Here is a 23733-nt window from a genome sequence, read left to right on the forward strand (position 1 = left end):
CCCCCCACCCCAAACCCCAAAACAAACAAGAACAAAACAATAACCAACAACAACAACAACAACAACAACATATAGTCAAGAAAAATATGATAAGTTAACAAGGCTATAATGTGACATGGTCAAGAAAAATATGATCAGTGAACATGTTCAAGAAACATATCACAAGAAAAATCTGATAAGCTTGCAAGGCTATATACTTGTGAACATGTTCAAGAAACATATGATGAAATCACTACAAAAATATGATAAGTTCACAAGAAAAATATGATAAACCACAAGGCTTTTGAAAATGTTCAAGAAAAATATGATGTTCAAGAAAGGTATGATAAAATTACAAGAAAAATATGATAAGTTCACAAGAAAATATATGATAAGTTCACAAGGCTTGTGAACTTATCATTTTTTTTCTTGAAAATAATCACAATGCTATAATAATCAAATTTTGATAAGAACAAAATTTATAAGAATTCACAAGGCTTATGAACATTTTCAGGAATTTTTTTATAAGTTCACAAAGCTTTTGTAAAGTTCAAAAGGCTATATATAGCCTTGTTATATCTTCTGGAAAAATATGATAAGTTCACATGAATATTTTCATGAAAAAAAATTCACAAGGTTCATGCACAAGGCTAAAGGGACACATTGCCTTATGCAGGCCAGTTGGTCTATGCAAAATGTTTGAAAACCTTAACTGTTATAAAATGCATGGTTAAACAAATGTTTTAAAAGTAGAGTATATTGATCCATAAAAATATGATCCATACAAACAGTTTTCAAACGCTTTTCATAGACCAACTCACCCGATCCAAGGCATCTTATCCCTATAATGTTTCACTCCAGCATGGAGACTCAATCTTTTTCAGATCTGAAACAATACAACATGTCAAATAATAAATGTTAAATTTAATTTTGCATGGAGTTTATGTTGCATGAAAATACTTTACTTAAACTGATTTCTAAAGCCTGTTTTAATAAATTGCAGTTGAATAAATTCTCCATAATGTTTTCAATAATACTATTTCTCTAGTCTTAAGAAGCGACCTATATTTGGGTGGGGTTTGCTATAACACCATGCGTATATCTTTTTTGAGAAGTGTTGTCTGATGGTTGTATCAATCTGTTTTGAAGTTTTTTATGTGGGAAACAGTTGTGTTACTGTACAATGCTACAGCAAACCATACATTTTAACTTAGGCACATGAAATATGGAAATTAGGCAAGCTGTTTGTCATAAAATTGTAATACTTCAATAAAACAACTAACAAAACTTGTTAAGGCACCTTTAATGTATATTAAACTGAACTAAAAAAGTAGGTACTTTTAGAAACCATGTAAATGTACACTCATACATCTTAAACAAACTTCAATAGTTACTATAACTTTAAATAAAATAATTCAAACAAGTAAAAAATGTACTTTAATTCGCTCCATTCATCAGGCATGTTCTTCCTTCTTAATCTGTTTCCGATCTGTGGGCCCTCAAACAAAAAGCCCCCATGGTACATAGGTCCACTCTTGTACTTGACCAAATGATGCGATCTGATGCGATGCGGGTATCCGTTTTTATCAGAGTATAACGATATCCAGATCCAGAAAATGTTCCTTCTTTTTTAAGGGCCAAGTCTCAAGTCTGATTAATGACTTGCGTAATTTCAACCTACTGCTATTTGCAAATTGAACAATTACAGTAAATTATAGTCATAACAGTTTCAAACAAAGAACCCCTAATATGCCTGTATAAATTTCATATTCAATAAAAAATCAGTCATCATCTCCTGTAATGATAATACAGTAATTCCATAAAATCTTCCTTAATAGAAACTGCTTGTACCTAGTACTAAGTTAGTTTATTTTATAAATCTGTACTAGATTGTATTTATTGTTTAGTAGAAACATTGGAAGCACCTTTAACTTTCAACTCTTGAAGGCAGTGGACACTATTATACACATAATGAATGTTTATGAGTGCAATGGTGGGAATATGTTCATGAGTTGAAAGATGGGATGTTCTATTCAATGAGGTGGAGCCGAGTTGAATGGAACATTCCAGCTTTCAACGAATGAAAATATTTGCACTATCGCACAAATGAAAAACATTCATTATTTGTTTTATATAACATCCAAGTAGATCTTAGTCATTTTGATTGGAAGATACAACTTTCAAAACAAACAAAGCAACTGCCTACAATTTTTAATTGTGAAATTACACCCGTTCCTCTTTGCATATGATGAGGCACACCAGGTGGGAAGACTGGTCTTAGACAAAACCAAGTGTCCAGTGTCATTAAGGCAGTTTGTTCTTAAGCAATGCATTGATAGCAGAAAACAAAACAAAGAAGTCATTTGTTTTTGAAATTTTGTTTTTCTTTTAAATTATAAATATTTGGCGGGCTTGCTGTGAGCCTTCACAGACGACCTCAATACACTCATTTAAAATAGAGCAGGAATTTTGTAGAGGGTCCTCCAAGTCACTAGTTCGGTGGCATGGTTGGCTTGTGCGTAAAGCACTCACCTCTCACCAAGGTGACCCTGGTTCGATTCCCGGCCAGGGCCATATGTGAGTTGAGTTGTGCGTTAGTTCTGTGCTGTGCCCCGAGGGCTTTTCAGACCATCCGGTCCCTCCCTCGGGAAAAAACACTTTCGATCTTGGCTGTGCTCTGTGGTCATAATGGGTTGATGTGGCTAGCAGCCAAAGGCGCCCTGGCATGCCTACTTCTCGAACTCGTTGTAGCCGCGTCCTTCGCAATTCAGCTCTTAGCTGCGAGTAAGGATGACTAGCCTCCCAAATTATTATTGCATATAAATGATATGTTTATATTGAAAGATAAAAGCACCACAAACAAAAAACAGCTTAGAATCTGTGTACATATAAAATGCATAGCCAAGTTACCACCAAAACATTCTAACAACACTGCTACCCTTACCATCAAAGACCCTTTACCTTATTGTTTGGTATGACAAGAATCAATTATTATATACATTGCTTTGTATATTAAAATACTTTGGTGTTGTCCAATTTGGTTTCTTAGGGTTGATGCTGATGCATTTATTAATCTGTCGTTTCATTCGGTCCTTGGCTGCTCTGCTCTCCATCTTCTTCATCTGAGAGTCCGTTCAGGTTATAGGTCTGTGCTGTGATGCTGCAACACTGTCAAACAAACGTTACAGAATTGGTGAGAAACAAAAATCATGAAGATGACAATTTTACATATACCTTACACGGTCTAATGATGATGATAGTTGAAAACATCCCTTGAAATATTTCTGTCTGAAATGTCATATTTGATGAGAAATAAATAATCTAACTTCACAACTTCGTGTTTGGAGTTTATCGCTTAGTAAGCGTTTTATTCATTTTTGTTTTGGCATTGATGCAATGCAAAATTTGTAATTGTTTTTTTCACTATTCTCTCGTGACCCTGATGGCCGATCGAACGATCAAGCACCAAAGCAGGCATTGGGAATTTAAGAGGGTCTTTTTTCACAGTATTGCGCATGCTCAGACCACCAGGTGCCATACTGAGCATGCGCGCGCACGGCCAGAGCTGCAAAAAAGGAGCGTTATGTCTGCTGCCACCAGCGCCTCAAAAGTCTCCTAGTGCTGATAATAATAAAAATGGGTTGATACGATGACTCTATTGTTTAAACCACAAAGCTGTCTTTTTTTTTACAATGTTGAAGGCAAAGTTTACCTTTGACTTTTGCAATAACCAGTTTACTTTGAATCGATATGTTTCTCAATAAGCTTTTTACTATAACACACTGCTGTAGGTTTCTAATCAAAGGGTTTTATTGCCATTCATTTTACAAGTGATTTTAATCGTATACCTCCCAATTAAGAACTATCATTTACTTGAGATTCTAATTGATTGCTCAATTCACTGGGATTCACAATTTCATTTTTCTCTGAACACAATAATTCTTGTTATACCTCGGTAACAAATTGTTAAGTTTGACTGGTCAAGAACCAATCACGTGATATAACACAAAGATGCATTTTACATGGCTCGGTGAGGTCGGGTAACATGAAAAGTGATGTACACCGGTGTACATCACCTCGATCGTTACCACCGCACTTGGCCGTTGGTCAATTTCCAGCACTGTGTGTGAAACATCCGCGGGTTCGAGGGAACAGTGAAGAATTATTTTCTTATTTGAACTGTTCGTCTGCTTATTAAACTATGCATACTGCGTCGTCGCAATAATGTTTGAAGATGACAACTGAACTTCGAGAAGAGGAATAACAATGTTAAGGTATAACAAAACAATTGTTGCACGCTGTAACTGTGTTCATGGGTTTTGTACACCATTGGTGGCACCCTCAGCTTGGCCTCTGGTGCCTGGGTGTACAAGACGCCCTGGATTCCGTCGCAGCATGCAACAATTGTATATTGTTATACCTCGGTATAAAACTGTGATGGTTGATTGGTCAAAAACCAATCACGTGACGTGCAACACAAACACATGTTTACATGGCTCGGGGTCGGGTAACATGAAAAGTGATGTACACCGGTGTACATCACCTTGATCGTTCCCCCTCAAGTGAACCAAACGCCATGGACCCCTGTTACAGCGTGCAACAATTGTATAATGTACACTCTTCTCAACCATACTCTTATTATTATTCACTGCATTGTATCCTTTGGCAATTTGGAGCTTTAGGAATACAGGTATTATTAATATGATAGAAGAATTTTAACTTACTGGAATTGGTATACGTTGCAGAAATGTAAACCCAAGTGTGATCAGACAAAACCATATCTGTAAGATAAGTGTAAACAATCACTTTTAATTATACACAACCTTTTTAACGTTTGATAAATACAGTACTACACTGTTGTGGACATTCAGCGCCTCAGCTCAGCAGCTGCTGAAGACACTCAGTGCCTCAGCTCAGCAGCTGTTGAAGACACTCAGTGCCTCAGCTCAGGAGCTGTTGAAGACACTCAGTGCCTCAGCTCAGCAGCTGTTGAAGACACTCAGTGTCTCAACTCAGGAGCTGTTGAAGACACTCAGTGCCTCAGCTCAGCAGCTGTTGAAGACACTCAGTGCCTCAGCTCAGGAGCTGCTGAAGACACTCAGTGCCTCAGCTGAGGAGCTGTTGAAGACACTCAGTGCCTCAGCTCAGCAGCTGTTGAAGACACTCAGTGCCTCAGCTCAGCAGCTGTGGAAGACACTCAGTGCCTCAGCTCAGCCAAAGGCTAAACTTCGAATAGGCCATTGATTTGTTTACAGCACACCTCAAAAACACTTTATTTTTATTTTAAAGAATTTACCTTAAGTTGCATACTTGAGCTTGGTAAGTAATACAGTCCTCAGATATTATTTCCTCTAGCCAAGCCACACCTGATTGATGCTTTCAATGTCCATGTTGTTGGAGGAACACTGCATCAGAATAATCTCTTGACAATCTGGAACAGTAATAAATCAAGTCAACATTGGATGAAGTCCTTGGTCAAATTTGCAAACAAGTTTCCAAAGTTCAACCTTAGTAATGTTTGTTTTCACAAAGACGACGATTTCAATGATCTTCTTGCCGACATTTAACAATGACTACATCAGACAATATACTCTTTCATTTGGCAATTTTTTTCGGATTTTCAAAGACCCAATTGATTACACAAACTTTTCAGGAAAAGTGTCAACAAATTTTGTCTAGTTTTCAAACAAATGTGTATTTCAGCCATTTAATCGAACATATTCTAGACATGCAGGCGTTTATAATTGTTCATAATCAACAAATATTCAAAAGCATTTTCAACAAAAATGCATTTGAAATTGTTTCCACACCCTCAAACTTTCCAAGTTTCAAGACAAGTATAAATTAGTTCTTACCTTGTCGTTGCTTTGACCAAGTTGTTGGTGAGTAGATGTAGGTCCCTCGTCACAAAGTAACACAGCACAATCTTGTCAGGGTTCCCGTTGACAGCTTGTTGATATGTAGATGTACGTCCCTCACAAAGTGACACACCTCCATGTTGTCATGGTTCCCGTTGACAGCTTGTTGATATGTAGACATACGTCCCTCACAAAGTGACACACTTCCATGTTGTCATGGTTCCCGTTGACAGCTTGTTGATATGTAGACATACGTCCCTCACGAAGTGACACACCTGCATGTTGTCATGGTTCCTGTTGATAGCTTGATGATGAGAAGATGTCCGTCTCTCGCACAGCAACACACCTCCATATTGTGATGGTTCCAATTGACAGCTCGGGGGGCGGTTGGGGGGGCGGTTGGGTGGTGGGGGCAGGTTGGGTGGTGGGGGGGGGGGGGGCAGGTTGGGTGGTGGGGGTTGGGTGGTGGGGGTTAGGTGGTGGGGGGTCAGTTGGGTGGTGGGGGTTGGTTGGTGGGGGTTGGGTGGTGGGGGTTGGGTGGTGGGGGTTGGGTGGTGGGGGTTGGTTGGTGGGGGTTGGGTGGTGGGGGTTGGGTGGTGGGGGTTGGGTGGTGGGGGTTGGGTGGTGGGGGTTGGGTGGTGGGGGTTGGGTGGTGGGGGTTGGGTGGTGGGGGTTGGGTGGTGGGGGTTGGGTGGTGGGGGTTGGGTGGTGGGGGGTCAGTTGGGTGGTGGGGGGTCAGTTGGGTGGTAGGGGTTGGGTGGTGGGGGTTGGGTGGTGGGGGGTCAGTTGGGTGGTGGGGGTTGGGTGGTGGGGGTTGGTTGGTGGGGGTTGGGTGGTGGGGGTTGGTTGGTGGGGGTTGGGTGGTGGGGGTTGGGTGGTGGGGGTTGGGTGGTGGGGGTTGGGTGGTGGGGGTTGGGTGGTGGGGGTTGGTTTTTTAAATTAGGCAGTGGACACTTTTGGTAATTACTCAAAATAATGTTTAGCATAAAAACTTACTTGGTAATGAGTAAGGGAGAGATGACATTGATAGTATAAAACATTGTGAAAAATGGCTCTCTCTGAAGTTAAAAAGTTTTTTGAGAAAGGAGTAACTTTCCACGAATTTGAATGCGAGACCTCAAGTTTAATTTATTGCTGCCCACAGGTACATTAAATGTCAGATTACAAGTTTTACACATTTTTACAAACTTTGTTCACTATATTCAAATAATGAGTAGTTCACAGAAATACATAGTAATTCTTAGGATATAAAAAAAAAGTTCACAATGATTTAGATAGTTAAATATATTGGTAAGCTCTAAGGTGTAAAGTTCACAAGGCCTTATGGACCTTTTCTTAAAAATTTGATAGGTTCACAAGGCCATTTTCGGGAAAAATATGATGATTTTTTTTATAAGTTCACAAGGCTAGGTAGAGCCTTGTGAACATTTTCTGTAAAAAAATTATAAATTCACAAGGCCTTGTGAACATTTTCTGTAAAAAATTGATAAGTGAACATTGTCAAGAAAAAAAATTATCAGTTCACAGCCTTGAGAACATTTTCTGGAAAAAGGCTATTTTTGTGAACATTTCTAAGAATAAAAATGTTGAAGGCAGTGGAAACTATTGGTAATTACTCAAAATAGTTATTAGCATAAAATCTTTCTTGGTGACGAGTAATGGAGAGAGGTTGATGGTATAAAACATCGTGAGAAACGGCTCCCTCTGAAGTTCCATAGTTTTTGAGAAAGAAGTAATTTTCCACGAATTTGATTTCGAGACCTCAGGTTTAGAACTTGAGGTCTCGAAATCAACCAACTAAACGCACACAACTTTGTGTGACAATGGTGTTTTTTTCTTTCATTATTAGTTCGATGACCAACTTGTTTTACTCATTTCTCAAATACTACACCATCTCGGCAAGTAACATTTTAAGGGAAGCTTTCTACCATCATAATCTTTAAATCGTGTACGATTAGTAAACTTGTCGACATTTGTGTTTTGAGTCGTAAAAAAAGTACCGAGATTTGACCCACATCTTGAACTCAGCCACAACATCCTATAGCTCTACAAATGAGCCGACTGTTCTCAAACAAAGCCTGTACATAAACCAAGGCATCACCAAATAAAGGAATAGGGGGTAACGCTGTAGTTAAACCGGTAAAAGCTCTACCAGTTTATCACAACAACTTCTTTAATCTGATTTGGTAAAATATTCTAAAAAACTTCTGTTTTAGCATCTTACATGATTTGACTAGGCCTTTGTAATACGACTAACAATTACAATACATGTATTGTAACTTCTATACTCCTTTTATAATAAGGGAATCAATGTGTGGTGAAGAGGTTTTCAACTAGTGGTTTAAACCTGTGCCCAGGCCTGGACTTGATAAGTTTACCGAGACGAAGTCGAGGTAAATTATCAAGAACCAGGCCTTGGCGGGTTTAAACCACTAGTTGAAAACCGATTCAATACACTTTGATTCCCATTCATAAATACCTTTTCGGTCAAAAAACAACAACACTTTTTGGTCAAAAGGTAAAATAAATGCAAAAATTATAATTATTCAATGATTTCTATCAACACAACACCCCTCCAGCTATGAAATGGTTAGGCCCTAGGATAAACAACTCCTTGTAAGGGAATGCTGTGCGCATCGCGCGTATCGCGTGATGTGGCGCAACTGTTTCAGCCGTTGCTCTCGACCAATAGGAATGAAGAAACTGTCTTATACGCACAGGTGCAAGCGCACGTGTCACGCCAATGTTATAACACTTTTTTGGGGTGTTATATCATCCGTTCAAACAACACCTCGTGATACCCTCTCGACCAATCAGAATGGATAACCTGTCTTAGGTATTTATGAATGGGAAATACTAACCCACTTTCACTCAGAGCTAATTACACTCATTATAATACAATATTTTCCTGTGCTGTGCAAGTTTGTGTGCTGTCTGGCTTTATAAAATTGGGACCAAGCCACATGGGGGGGGGGAGGGGGATTTGCACAGCGAAGATACAATAATGAGTTGTCATTTACCTTTGATGCCCTTTTCTTCTGCTCTTTCTTACATTGATCAGGATGAAACAAAGCTCCTCTTGATCGACACATTGGGGTACGTTTCTCTCCATACTCTCACAGCGTCCTCTGGAACCCCGTTACAGAAGGACAGATCAAACAGACGTAGCTTCGGACAACTTTCTAAAACTCTGCGGAAAAAAAAATTGAAAAAAAAAAAAAAGGCTCAGTTTCACTTGGAGTGAAGAATGCTTGAACTTTAAAAAGAGCTCTTAAATGCACTGGATGCTATTGGTTATTGCTTTCAATAATTGTTTGCATAAAATCTTAGCTGTTGATAGTATAAAAAATTGTGAGAATCGGCTCCCTCTGAAGTAATGCGGTTTTCGAGAAAGAAGTTATTTCTCACCAAAATAATATTTGAATTTGATTTTTAGACATCAGAATTAGATATTTAGGTCTAGAATTCAAACATCAAAAAGCACACAACTTCATGTGGCGTTTTTTGTTCCATTATTATCTTCAAACCTCAATGACCAAACGAGTTCAAATTTTCACAGGCTTGTTATTTTGTGTATATGTTGAGATACACCAAGTGAAAAGACTGGTCTTTGACAAGTACAGTACCAAAGGTGTCCAGTGTCTTTAAGGTCACATTCAGTGTTGTGATTTAATCATTTTCAAATAGACAAAGTCCTTAAGAAAGTGAGAAAAAACTTATGCAGTTTCTAACCAGAGGCTTAATGGTGTTAAGTGCCACTGTGATTGATACCATCCAAGTACCATATTTTGTTAGAAAGCTGTGTCAGTAACTACATTTCAAAAGGTACTCAAAATCGCACTTAACACCAATTTAACGAAAGGTTAGAGACTCGTACGTAATCCAAAGAACTAACAAAGAAGAGGCCCGAATAGTACAACATTTTGTTTTGACAACTCACACCTGTTATCTCCATGTAACTCCTTTCCCCCCAAACAAATAATTTGACTCACTTTATTAGATGGCGCCCAGGCAATGACCAGGGGGCAGGGGGGCAATCGCCTCCGCCGCCTCCATGAAGTATCAAGCCTGCAGTAAGTTTAATGACCCCAGTAATTCAATGTCGAGTAAACGCACCAACTCTTGGAAAGTAAAGATACTTTCAAAATTTGTGTTGCCAAACAAGGAAATTCTCTAATGAACTTTCTCGTTATGAAAAATGTTTTAGGAAATCCTACCTCTGCACACTCATCGGACCGACGGCTAATGTACCAAGGATGTCTAACTGTTCAAGATCTGGTAGATTGGCAGCTATAGCGTACAAGTCGCTGTCTGATACACTCCTGAAACACAGATACCAATCAAAAAGGTTAATAATAATGGACACTTAATAAAGCGCCGGTATTTGCAGCAAGCGGCGCTCAAGGCGCTACTAAAAGAACAACTACATGTATAAGCAATGAAAGTAGCAACCAACAAAATAAGAAAATAAACTTAACAAAAAGCTTCTCTATGAAAATGCGTTTTTAAACTGTTCTTGAATGTGTTGAGTGATTTGGAGAGTCTCACAGTGTCCGGGAGGGAGTTCCAAAGCTTTGGTGCTGCGCTTTGAAAACTTCTCTCCCCCCATACATGTTTAGTTGTTTTTTCCTGGAGGAGTTTGTGTTTTGTAGACCGTAAGCCACGATGTCCTGGGGTGTATATCTGCACAAGATCACTTAAATATGCTGGGGCATCACCTTGTAAGATATTGAAAATAATGAGGCACAGGTATATATTTAACGCTTTGTTGGATGGGGAGCCAGTGCATGTCGGCTAGCACTGGTGTGATGTGTTCCGTTTTCTTGGTGCAAGTGATCACTCTAAAAAACATAAGGTACCTGAGATAATAGAACTACCTGCTATCAACCAAAACACCTATGGTACAGCTAGGCCTAATACTTCACAGAGGCAACAAAGGTGTTTGCCTCAATCCCCCATGGTCATTGCCGTGGTGCCCTTGAAATGCTACAGTAGAAATTTAAAATTTGCTCATAGGGTGCCCTTTAATAAGGAGAAAATGCGTTGGTGCCCTTGCCCTTTCAAAAATGAAGCATACAGGCCTGTGGCTAATTACACAACTGTGTAAGTACACTTGCGCAACGTTTATGGCGCAACTTACGTCATAAACGTTGCATAAGTGGAGTCACGCAGTTGCATAAAGTTTCGTGAAATCGGCTGCTGATGGTGTAAGTGCACAAAATAGTTGATGGGCTGAGGTTTTGAATCGAGCAGAGTCTTTTTTGAATGCTAAATGACAAGATTACAACCCCATATACTGTACAGGCAGGTATAATAAAGTGGATTAGAAGCAGTGGATACACAACGTTACTTGAATTTCCCATTAGATAAAATATCTTAATTATACCAATAATATCAATAATACAACTTTATAAAGCGCACTTTCTATAAAAAAGTTTACCTCAGGCGCTACAGAAAAGATGATAAACAAGGAAACAGATTTCACTGTGTCTCTTATTTGCTGTTTAGTAAAGTAAATGTGATTATAAATGTTTGCTCAGGAACCCACTTCCCCAAGACCAGTGATTCTTACCCGCAAACTACTTGCTGGTTTCAAATAACCAAAAATGCTGAACAGCTGAGAGAAAGCTCTAACTGTTTCTTATTGGGTTTCTCAAGATAAACTTGGTCAGTTTTACTTTCCCATGGCCAGTGATTCTGACCTACGGGCCTACTATTGGTGTCAAATAATCTAAATGCTGAACAGCAAAGAGAAAGCTCTATTGTTTTCTTATTCGATTTCTCAAGATATATTTGGTTTACAATTGGATGCATCGGGTAAACAATGAATAAGAAGACAAAAAAGGAGGCATGGCTGGAGAAATACTTAGGAAGACAGGGAGAGAGTTCCAGTGAAAATGCTCCAAAATGCTCCAAAGTGAAAATGCTACTGTTCCAGTGAATAGTATACACATAATGAATGTTTATGAGTGCAATGGTGCGAATATGTTCATGAGTTGAAAGATGGAATGTTCTATTCAACGAGGCGGAGCCGAGTTGAATGGAACATTCCAGCTTTCAACGAATGAACATATTCGCACCATTGCACGAATGAAAAACATTCATTATTTGTTTTATATAACATCCAAGTAGAACTTTGTCATTTTGATTGAAAGAAACAACTTTCAAAACAAACAATTTCAACTGTAGAAGCCGAATGCTAGTAATTTTACTATGCCTTCTTGCAGTAACACCTGCTGCGTTACCAAAGACACGCGCACGCAGTGATGTTTTTACTCAGCTTTTTCGTTCCATCCGAAAAGTACCATTGCACGCTGGCAGCGTGCCAGCGTGCAATGGTACTTTTCGGATGGAACGAAAAAGCCAGGCATGCAACTGCCCGATGAAAAAAAAAGAGGAAACTTTTCGAGACCCACAATGGTACCCTAAAAAGTGTTGAGGTTTTTTATGCTCTTAGGATCAATCTTAGCATGTATGACAAAGACAAAGTGAAGTGTTTTATACAACTAAAATAACATGGAAAAACACCTTGCCTATGTATGCACCGTAATTCTAAGGTGGCAAAGCATCGGGAGTTGATTAAGTTGAGGAAAACTAACTATTGTTTCCCAGGTAATAATGAAATTTGCATAAAATTATTATTCCCCCCCCCCCCAAAAAAAGAAAAAAATCAGATTTTTTTTTTTTTTTTTTTGGGGGGGGGAATAATAATTTTATGCAAATTTCATAACTACCTGGGAAACAATAGTTAGTTTTCCTCAACTTAATCAACTGCCGATGCTTTGCCGCCTTACAATGTTCGGTGAGAGCCACTTGTTCCCGCTTGCCGTCTTGCACATCACACAATATGCCATTCCTGGCTTGTCCACTTTCCGGACGGTTTCGGCGAGCAGTTTACCGTCGATATCTTTTTTTTCCAACCAGAACCACTTCCAGGTATTTTTTACTCCTTTATCAATGGCTTTATTTGGCCAGGTACCACTCGGTCCCGCTCTAAAATATCATGTCTTTTGGATGTCATTTTGACGGACGTTTGAAGATACGACTGTTCACAACTAGCACACAGTATACATGTACATTTAGCAACTAACTCACACACACACATACATGTACATGTACAACACGTGTATACTATACTATTGCAAAACAGCGGGACCAGACGAAGACACGACCTTAGACTCATTTCAAGGCTGTATAATAACTTTGTTTAGCACACAACTCGCCTGCGCCACGGGTGCGTTCCACTGTTCCAGATTTTTCGACCGTACACACGGCTATTAGTGACCACACGCAGTGTGTAAACGTACGCTTTGCTTGCTGTGGGCTTTAGATTGACCCTGCAGTAGAATGGATTGCGTGCCGCGGCAGAGGCCAGACCATGCGTTACAATGTATTGTTGAATTTATCTTTAGATCGCGCTAACCGCGGAATGTATTTTGGATATTTTTTTAGCGCTAATCATTTGTCTTATGATCGCGCTAACCGCGGAATGTATTTTTTTGCGCTAATAATTTTTTTGAAAACGCGGAATTCCGCGTTTCCGCGGAAGAGTTGCATGCCTGAAAAGCACGGCGAGTGACTCAGCGTGCAATGGTACTTTTATTTGCTATCACGTGACGGACAATCCTCCAATCAAATGGCTTGGGTGTTATATAATATACAATATTTGTTTTATATAACAGACAAATAGATCCTTGTCATTTGATAAAGTATTTTATTATGAAAAATCACACAAATCATATAGCCCCGGCCGCAATGCACAAATTGGATCACAACCTTTTGCACAGGTGCTCCTTTGTTTTAGCAGCGGCGCGGCGGCGCTGTACTGCTCAAAAACATTGGGAACAAGGATGATCCTAACTGTTCAATGGGAAATGCTATTCCCCATGGGCGAATAGGTATTTTTGATCACCGGTGCGGATGGGATAAATAGTGAATGTCACGTGAAGTAAGTTCCACCAATCAAATGACAAGAATACATAACATAAATCCTGATCTTTTATCAATCATATTATACCTGAGTGCAGTAAGGTAGAGCTTGCGTAGTTTCTTGCAGGATTGTACAAAGTTTTCAATGTGGTAGTTGCTGCCATCGGATCTCAACCAAACACTGAAAACCAAAGATATAATTGTAAGAAGGTTAATAATTTGGGGGGCTAATCATCCTTACTCATAGCTAAGACCTGAATTGCGAAGGACGCGGCTACAACGTGTTCGAGAAGCTGGCATGCAAGGGCGCCTTTGGCTGCCATCCACATCAACCCATTATGACCACGGAGCACAGCCAAAGATCGAAAGTGTTTGATTTTTTTTCCCGAGGGAGGAAAACCGTATGGTATGGAAAACCCTTGTGGCACAGCAAGCACACAACTCAACTGACATATAGCCCCGGCCAGGAATCCAATCGGAGTCACCTTGGTGAGAGGCGAGCACTCTACGCACAAGCAAACCATGCCACCCAAAGATAACATTATAAAACAGTGTGGTGTGTCGTGGGGCAGTCAAATGGTTTGTGATTGGTTAGATTCAATCCACTGTTCTAGAAAAAGGAGATAACAGGTGTGAGTTATCAGACAAATCGGATGTTTTAGGCAGTGGACACTATTATACACATATTGACTGGCAACGAGGTAACTAGTATACGTCTATTCCCACGAGGGACTTTGAGTGTCCAGAAGAGGGACCTATTTCCCGAGGCCGAAGGAAAAGGGTCCCTCTTCTGGTCACTCACAGGCCCGAGGGGGAATAGACGTACACTAGTTACCGAATTATGCCAGTCAATATGTGTTTTATAACACAGCTCGGTCTTAAATATCAAATAAGAACAGAAATCTGTAAAAGAAAGGAAGTTTTGTAGTTGTTATTCACTGTTCAAGTCAAGAGAGGGCGTTGTAACCGGGCACTATTTTCAGAGAGTAGTGCCCGCTCGGGTACTAGTTCCCGCAAAACACGCGCGCCCGATCACTAGATTATAGTGACTCATTAAACCCAAATTAATTAGAGCATTTACAAAACGTATTTTCATGACATTGTTTTACTCATTTCTCAAAAAGTACAGCACCTCAGTAAGTAACATTTGAAGGGAAGCTTTCCACTATCATTATCTTCAAACCCTGTAAGTTTAATGTAAATCTATGGACATTTTGAAAAAGTACCCAAATCCTTTTAAATAAAGTCAAAGTCACGAATATGTGATAGGAAAAAAAACAAAAGCATATAGAAAAAGTAATAAACTGTGTTCAGCAAAAGTATTTTCTTACCACCATCCTAAGTCAATCTCCAACATATCTTTGCATCCCTTTGCCAAATTGCTCAGACCAGTTAATGTTAAAGTCCTTGCTCGCCATAGATTCACACTTAGTAAATTCCTATATGAAACCCAAAAAAAAACAGGATGAAAAAGTATATTATTTGGTTTGCAGTAATACTATGTGTGTGTCTACGTACTTGCCAGGTAGATTTTTTTTGTTGAGAACCGTCTTGCTTGATATTCTACTACCACGGAGTAGATTTTAAAAACTTGCGGGGGACTTCTCCGTTATGAAAAGAACTGTCCTGCTTTTTAACTACTAATGTACCTGGCGGAAGGTACATGTAGAACATCAGCCAAGATATTCTGCTTTAGCTTTTTAATGGATCGTTATTAAAGACAGTGGACACTATTGGTAATTGTCAAAGACCCTCTTCTCACTTGGTGTATCTCAACACATGCATAAAATAACAAAGCTGTGGAAATTTGAGCTCAATCGGTCGTCGAAGTTGCGAGATAATAATGAAACAAAAAAACCACCCTTGTACACGACGTTGTGTGCTTTCAAATGCTTGGAAATTCGTGGAAAATAACTTCTTTCTCGAAAAACTATGTCGCTTCAGAGGGAGCTGTTTCTCACAATGTTTTATACTATCAACCTCTCACTATTACTTGTTACCAAGTAAGGTTTTATGCTAATAATTATTTTGAGTAATGACCAGTAGTGTCCACTGCCTTTAAAGCCATTGGACACTTTCGGTAAACAGTATTATCCAAGGCCAACACTTCGTGTATCACAACTTATATATAAAATAACAAACCTGTGCAAATTTAGGCTCAATCTGTCAATAGGTCATCGGAGTCGGGAGAAAATAACGGGAAAACCCACCCTTGTTTCCGCACGTTTCGCCGTGTCATGACATGGTGTTTAAAATAAATCTGTAGTTCTCGATATCGAGCATTGATATTGTTTTAATGTTTCTTAACCCAAGTCTTGACACTAATGGGGTGACAGGTCTTTTTCTTCAGCCGCGCCACGCATCTGGAACTCTCTACCACCTAATCTTTGATCTTGTCTTTGTACGGCAAAATTCAAGTCTCACTCAAAACTATGTCACAGGTTTTCTATGACTAATTTTGTTGTGTCTGTTTTTCTTTGTGTTGTGTTTTGTTTTTGTTTTGTTTTTGGTTTTACTGCGCCTTGAACACCCAGCAGGGTGGATATGTGCGCATTACAAGTCTTATTACTATTATTATTATTAAAAAGTAAAGCATTTCATGGAATAATATTTCATATTTTTGTTTCTGTTTCGAAAGTGTTCAATTGCTTTAACTTCACTACCGCAGAATGAGTGCTTACTTGGTCTCAACGTTTCGACTAACTTGCTCTAGTCATAGTGAGAAGACTGGTGAAAAAAATGAAGAAGAAAAAGAGAAAAACCAGTGTTTGTACAAAGTTCAAAGTGTCTGAACACCAACAAAGAGTGGTCTAAACAGCACCACTCAATGTACCCCTTATTTATAAACCGTGCCTCTGGAAGCATCTGGCCTTGAAACTCTGGTATAATATCTTAAAGACACTGGACACTATTGGTAATTGTCAAAGACCAGGCTTCTCACTTGCATAAAATAACAAACCTGTGAAAATTTGAGCTTAATTGGTTGTCGAAGTTGAGAGATAATAATAAAAGAAAAACACCCTTGTCACACGAAGTTGTGGGCTTTTAGATGGTTGATTTCAAGACCTCAAATTTTAAATCTGAGGTCTCAAAATCAAATTCGTGGAAAATTACTTCTTTCTTGAAAACTATGTCACTTCAGAGGGAGCCGTTTCTCACAATGTTTTATACTATCTACCTCTCCCCATTTACTACGCGTTACCAAGTAAAGGGTTTTATGCTAATAAATATTTTGAGTAATTACCAATAGTGTCCACTGCCTTTAAAAGCAAAGAATTGCCAGGGATGTGGACTACTCATGAACAAGAAACCCCTGCTAACCTTTGAACGATGTCATTTTCTTATGCTGGACTGACTCTCTGGATTGACATAATACCATTTCAAATTCGTAATATTCCTAGTGTTTATACTTAGTTACATATACATGTAGTTTGAAAACTAGGTTGTTTAATATGGCTTGGCTGTTATTGCTCTTTGTCTGATTTTCCTCTTTCTTTACCATGTGTTGATTCACTCAATGTGCGACTTGAGCACCTTTTGGTAGATTTTGGCGCCTTACAAAATACATACTTGTACTATAATTATTATTCAAAATATTATTGACAAAATAGGGACACCGCCAATATAGGGCTAGATAGCTCAGTTGGTAGAGCGCCGGCACGTTAATCGGGCACGTTAATCGGGCACGTTAATCCGGAGGTCGTTGGTTCGAATCCCACTCTGGTCAATTCTTTGTTCAACCCCCAAAATCGTTTCAAAATTTACCCAGTCAGTTTCCCTTGTGGTTGATACTGATATAATTGTTATTCAAAAAAATACGCTTGATATATCTGATAGTATCTGTCAATTCTACAAGGTATTGACATAATATTGGATGTGAATGGTTAGCCATAGACGTATGGTTTTCTAATATCAGAGGCACTTTGATACACCCTTCAGGCTGTGATAAAGCGCTATTGAAAAATCCCTTATTGTTATTATCATTATTGTTCCGATATTTCCCAGACATTCAAGCCCTGTCACGTACATGCACTTACCTGCATTTTGCGAGCTCTGCAGCCACATTGTCGTAATTCTGTATGGTTTGTACAGCATCTAAATTTATATATTCCAGCTTTGGTGAATTTCTGCAAACAAACAAAATTTGTTTAGATTCAACAGGTCTTTCTTAATCTGACCGATTGGTCATGAAAATGTTAGTAATGTGGCTTAGGATGTCACTGCCTGTAAGTTTGCTTACAACACCTGCACAATTTCACAGGTTCTTGTTCATAAAATTTAATATTAGGAAACAGTGTTATTAGCATTAAAAAAAAATCTTACAAGTGTCTCTTGAGAAAGGCAAACAACAATTAGGACTTTCTCTCTGCTCTTTAGCATTTCAGTTATTTAACACCAGGGGCTAATTTCGCAAAGAGCTAAGATTGATCTTAAAGGAACACGTTGCCTTGGATCGGAGGAGTTGCGTAGTCTATAAACAGCGTTTGAAACCGTTTTTTTAAATAAAATGCATATGGTTGGAAAGATGTTTTAAAGTAGAATATAATGATCCACACAAATTTGCCTTCAAATTGCATGGTTTTCTTTTTACTATGCGAACTAACATGGTCGGCCATTTATGGGAGTAAAAAAAAACGTGTTTGTCGATGAGGTAAAAGGAAAAACATGCAAATTCTTCTTTTAAAACATCTTTCCAACCATTAATGCATGTTATAACAAACGGTTACGAACGCTTTTCAAAGACCAACTCGACCGATCCAAGGCAACGTGTTCCTTTAACTGCAAATCAAGCAGAGTTTTACTTAGTAAAGTGTGATGTCACAACATAAATCACTATGGTGATACTAAAAATTAGTCTTGCGATGAATTTGATTGCTTTGTAAAATCAGCCCCAGAAGTAGGCGTGTTGGTCAGGATCACTGGCCTTGGGGGAGTGGGTTCCAGGGTGTAAAATAGTGAATGATCCAGGGGTCGAAACTGCCACTAGCCTGCTAGTGCAGGACTACCAGGTTAACAACAGGGCTAATCATTTTTTTACAGTTTGTTAGCCCGGCGGACTAGTGGAAAAATAATGCAAAAAACTGTGCTTATGGTATTGGAAAATTTAATACTTTCAGTGACCAATTTATGCAGTGACCCCAGACATAGTGTGATTTTTTGGGCTACCAAACTCTCATCTGGGCTACTAAGAATTCTGGGTTACTAGCCCTGCTACCTACCATGAAAATCCACTTAATGTTGACCCCTAATATTGCAACTACATGTATCAGTAAGGTCAAAGAATAACCTGTAAAACTCAAAGATTTGGGGTACTGGGAATTATTTGTAGTTGAGTTGGCTGTGATAAGCTGGTTGTAAGGGACACCCTGGCTGCTTTCAGCGGTTACATTGGCTTCCGGTCAGGGAGAGAGTAACTTTCACAGTTTGAGTAACTGTGGTCAATGCCTTCTAGGAATATTAACAGGCTACTAATAATCTTGCCTTGCTCTCTACCAACCGCCACGCTCAAGCTTGCGATCAGCTTTCGACACCACACACCTAACTGATCACTCAACCATCAGAACACTCTCATCTGCTCACAACCGGACTTTCATAGATCTACATGTAAACTGCTCTAATCAAAATGTAATATGTTGTAGGATTGTTCAATTCGTTTGCTAACTTTATAGAAAAATTTGCTTGTCGAAAAGGCGCTTTATAATTGCCCTATTGTATTGTATTGTAAGAGATAAATGAAATGTATCAAACCTTATAATTTTGATGGTCACTTGTTCGGATATCCTTGTTCTGTACAGATTCAGTCTAGTCAGGTTGGTCAGAGTGGCCAAAGGGTCAAAGGCGTCACTGTCCAAGATCCGCACCGATGATAAATCAAGCTCTGTTTGGGAACAAGAAAAAAGTAAGAATACATATCAAACACAATTTCAGAGGTCCTTAAAGGCAGTGGACACTATTGGTAATTGTCAAAGAACAGACTTCTCACTTGGTGTATCTCAACATATGCATAAAAAAACAAACCTGTGAAAATTTTAGCTCGATTGGTTGGCGGAGTTGCGAGATATTAGTGAAAGATGAAACACCCTTGTCACACAAAGTTGTGTGCTTTCAGATGCTTGATTTCGAGACCTCAAATTATAAACTTGAGGTCTCGAAATCAAATTGGTGGAAAACTATGTCACTTCAGAGGGAGCTGTTTCTCACAATGCTTTATACTATCAACCTCTCCCCATTACTTGTTACCAAGTGAGGTTTTATGCTGATAACTATTTTGAGTAATTACCAATAGTGTTCACTGCCTTTAATTGTAATATGAAGTATTTGGAAACAGTGTTATTTGGTATTTGGGTAATTTTTGAAACACAAAACAATATGGCCACAGATTTTCCTTGAACACAGTTTCTTTAAAGGAACATTACATAATTGGTAAGAAAAAAAGTGTGAAGATCAGAGATTTACATAAAACTTACACGGTCTAATGATGGTGATACAATGTACGTAAAAAACATCCCTTGAAATGTTTTCTTCTGAAACAACCTATTTGATGAGAAATCAATAAAAACTAAGATCCCGTTTCAAGCTTATCGCTCAGTGAGCGTTTGATTAATTTTTTAAATATTTGTTTTGTAACAACCAATTCTGTCATGTCCCTTTAACTTCCTGTCAAAAATGAACGCTAAAGCGCACAAAGGTTGACCCACATTGATACAAAAACAGTACAAAAACATCATGCCTGTACGTTGTACATGTGTGACATTTAAGTTGGTTTATGAATTGTAGTTGTAAACAATAACAATAGACCTGAGCCATAACAGGTTTTCTTTCAGGAGAACCAATCAGAGCAGTGATTGACTCTACACTGAAACCTCTCAACCCCTATAAAGGCAGTGGACACTATTGGTAATTGTCAAAGACTAGCCTTCACAGTTGGCGTATCTCAACTTGAGGTCTCGAAATCAAATTCGTGGAAAATTACCTCTTTCTCGAAAACTATGGCACTTCAGAGGGAGCCGTTTCTCACAATGTTTTATACCATCGACCTCTCCCCATTACTGGTCACCAAGTAAGGTTTTATACTAATAATTATTTTGAGTAATTACCAATAGTGTCCACTGCCTTTAAACAGCTACCTGAGCGGAATGTTTTCAACAGAAATGGTATTTTTACTTGTTTATAATGCACTTGTTCACCATTTTAATGTAATTTCGATATGTGTACACTTCTGAACTTTTCGTAATTATCGATTAAAAAATCAGGCCCCTACCTAAAGGTTTTCTGAAAAACTAAAAACACTTCTGCCGTTGAGAGCGGGCGTCAAAGAACAATGCCACTGACGTCATTTGTGGGAGTTTGCTTTGTTATACATCCACGCTGCAACAAAGCGGCTTTATCTACTTATGACGTTTTGAGAGTGATTACGTAACGGGGCTTTTCGCAAATCTCGCAGAAAAGCTCTGGACAAGGGCATACAAAATAATTGTTTTTTTACACAATTGAAACCTATTTATAATCATATGACTCGATTTCCTTATTCATCGAAAACATTTTAAGTGGAATTCAGCAAAGTTCACTACTTGACATATTTGTTCAAGCAGGTCTTTAAGTCTCATGAGGATGACTAGAGCAAGCTAGTCAAAACAATGAGACCTATTTAAGAACTGCCTCTGCTGTAGTGCAGTTAATAACGATCCAATAAACCAAATTTCCTATACCTTCCATCCAGGTACATGTAGTGGTTAAAATGCAGGACAGTGCTACTCCACGGATAGTAGAATATAAAGCATGACAGTTCTCTAAAGAACAAACTGTAACTGACAAGTAGATACATTGTACACACATGGTGTTACCGCAAACCAAATATACTGTACAATAATAAAGTTGACCAAATTTAATTTCAATTTGGTGGTTTGTTTTTGATATCATTAAAATTTCGGGGCCAATTTGTCAAAGCAGGAAAAATACATGTAATCCCTTTAGGACTACATAATCTCAGAAACGTTTCTCCGATTAAAATTTTTGGTAATTTAAAAAAATTATATTTTTCTGAAATCATACATTTCTAAATTCAAAGTGAAATAGTTCTCAAAATGCTGCTTAGAGTGTTTATAATAATTTTTTACTATAGTCAGATAGTAATTACCACGTGTACGTAGCTACTCCCCTTCATCGACAATGGACAAGTTTCTTATCACTTTTGACTTTGCATACATGTACATGTACATTATATGAAATCTTTCCTAAATTGTTGACTAAAACATTTTCCTGTGCCGGCACGTTTATCCGGAGGTCGTTGGTTCGAATCCGACTCTAGCCAATTCTCTGTTCAACCCCAAGAATCATTTCAAAATCTACCCAGTCAGTTGCCCTTAGTGGTGTATATTGCTAAAAAAAATTCCTTGAACTTTTTCATTACATACATTTGTACACTGTTGAATTGAACACAAAATGTTCACCCTTAGTCAGGCATTCTCTCAAATACCCTGGTTAAGTTCAGAGTACGGTTCTCTGTACCATGTGGTTACTGAACTCACTCACATAATTTCATCACTGAATACATTATAATATGTATGAGCTACGTACTTTACCCTTTGCTCTATGGTACATAGGCGGAATACCACTGATTATGCTTTTGAACCTTGTGCAGTCTGTGAGCACAATCATGACAATGCCAGAATGTACAGAGGTCAGGGTTACCCAGTCTGTGTGATTTTCCATCACACAACGAGAATGACACATTTAAGACATGGTGGGCATGTCAGGATAGTTTCTCGTTTTTTGTGATAATTACCTTGTTGGCCACTGATCCATAGCCTTCAGTAATCATAATTTACATTGAGTTTGGGTGAGTTCGTGATGAATTCTGCCACTCTTTTTTTCTTTTCAGTATGCCTAAAAAAGTGCATTTTATGTTATGAATAGGATCATGTGTTGATATTAACGTACATGACTGTATGTACGAATGCATGAGAATGTATGACAATGCAAAATTTAAAACGTGGTGCACAGATTAATTTATTTTAAAAAAGCAAAAAAAGAACATAAAATCAACCGTGTTTTTCTCAAAATATTTAAATAGCTACCCCTGTTGAACATCACACCATGGAGGATTGTAAAACCAAAGCTCAACATTACTCTGAACAACCGAATGATGGCGGTATTGGTGGTTGTAATTTTTAGATTATTGACTGTTTATAAAAGTCCGATTTGACATGTTTTTGGTGGTCGCTAGCGACTGCCTTGTGCACCAAAAGGTTAAAGGAACACGTTGCCTTTTGGATCGGTCGAGTTGGTCTATAAAAAGCGTTGAAACCGTTTGTTATATAATGCATATGGTTTGAAAGATGTTTGAAAAGTAGAATATAATGATCCACACAAGTATCACTCAAAATTGCACGGTTTTCCTTTTTACGTCGCGAACTAACACGGTCGGCCATTTATGGGAGTCAAAAATTTGACTTCCATAAATGGCCGACCCTGTTAGTCGACGAGGTAATAAGAAAACCACGCAATTTCAAGGCATATTTGTGTAGATCATTGTATTCTACTTTTACAACATCTTTCTACCCACATGCATTTTATAACAAACAGTTTACAGAACACTTTTCAAAGACCAACTCGATCCATCCAAGGCAACGTGTTCCTTTAATGATGACAATTTACAACATGTAGTGTACTGTATGCTATACCTTCATTACTATACACTGTACATGAGCTGAATAGTGATGAGTGGTAACATTTCATAAGAGCATTAAAACCAACATTAATGTAACTGAGATCTTATAGCGCCATGCTGAGATACATGTATCATCGTCTTATTTTTTAAACTTGCCTCCAAATGAGATGACTAAAAGGGTCTCATAATTGGTCATGACTATGGAAATTATTGGCAATAAAACTTATTATTAAAACTTCATAATAGGGAGTGGAACTTAACTTAGATTTCCAGAAACGTCTCACTTCGAAGGGTTTA

At 38.5% G+C, this 23733-nt stretch overlaps 1 protein-coding gene and 1 long non-coding RNA gene across 2 annotated transcripts; both read right to left on the reverse strand.

The window, feature by feature from the left end:
• Positions 1-2151: 2151 nt before the first annotated feature.
• LOC117306695 lies at positions 2152-6225 on the reverse strand. The gene is made up of 4 exons (XR_004520976.1): positions 5835-6225; positions 5276-5410; positions 4704-4760; positions 2152-3147 (listed from the first exon to the last, which is right to left on the reverse strand). It is a non-coding gene; the product is annotated as an uncharacterized LOC117306695 (long non-coding RNA).
• Positions 6226-8616: 2391 nt separating this feature from the next.
• LOC117306694 (F-box/LRR-repeat protein 4-like) lies at positions 8617-19644 on the reverse strand (the record flags this gene model as incomplete). Its single annotated transcript, XM_033791172.1, has 6 exons — positions 8617-9027; positions 10055-10159; positions 13855-13947; positions 15098-15205; positions 17804-17893; positions 19515-19644. Coding segments are annotated over 6 exons (659 nt in total), but the record flags the coding sequence as incomplete, so codon positions are not given.
• Between the last annotated feature and the right edge of the window lie 4089 nt (positions 19645-23733).

This window comes from Asterias rubens, unplaced genomic scaffold, assembly GCF_902459465.1.
Source record: "Asterias rubens unplaced genomic scaffold, eAstRub1.3, whole genome shotgun sequence".
NCBI classification, from domain to species: Eukaryota; Metazoa; Echinodermata; class Asteroidea; order Forcipulatida; family Asteriidae; genus Asterias; species Asterias rubens.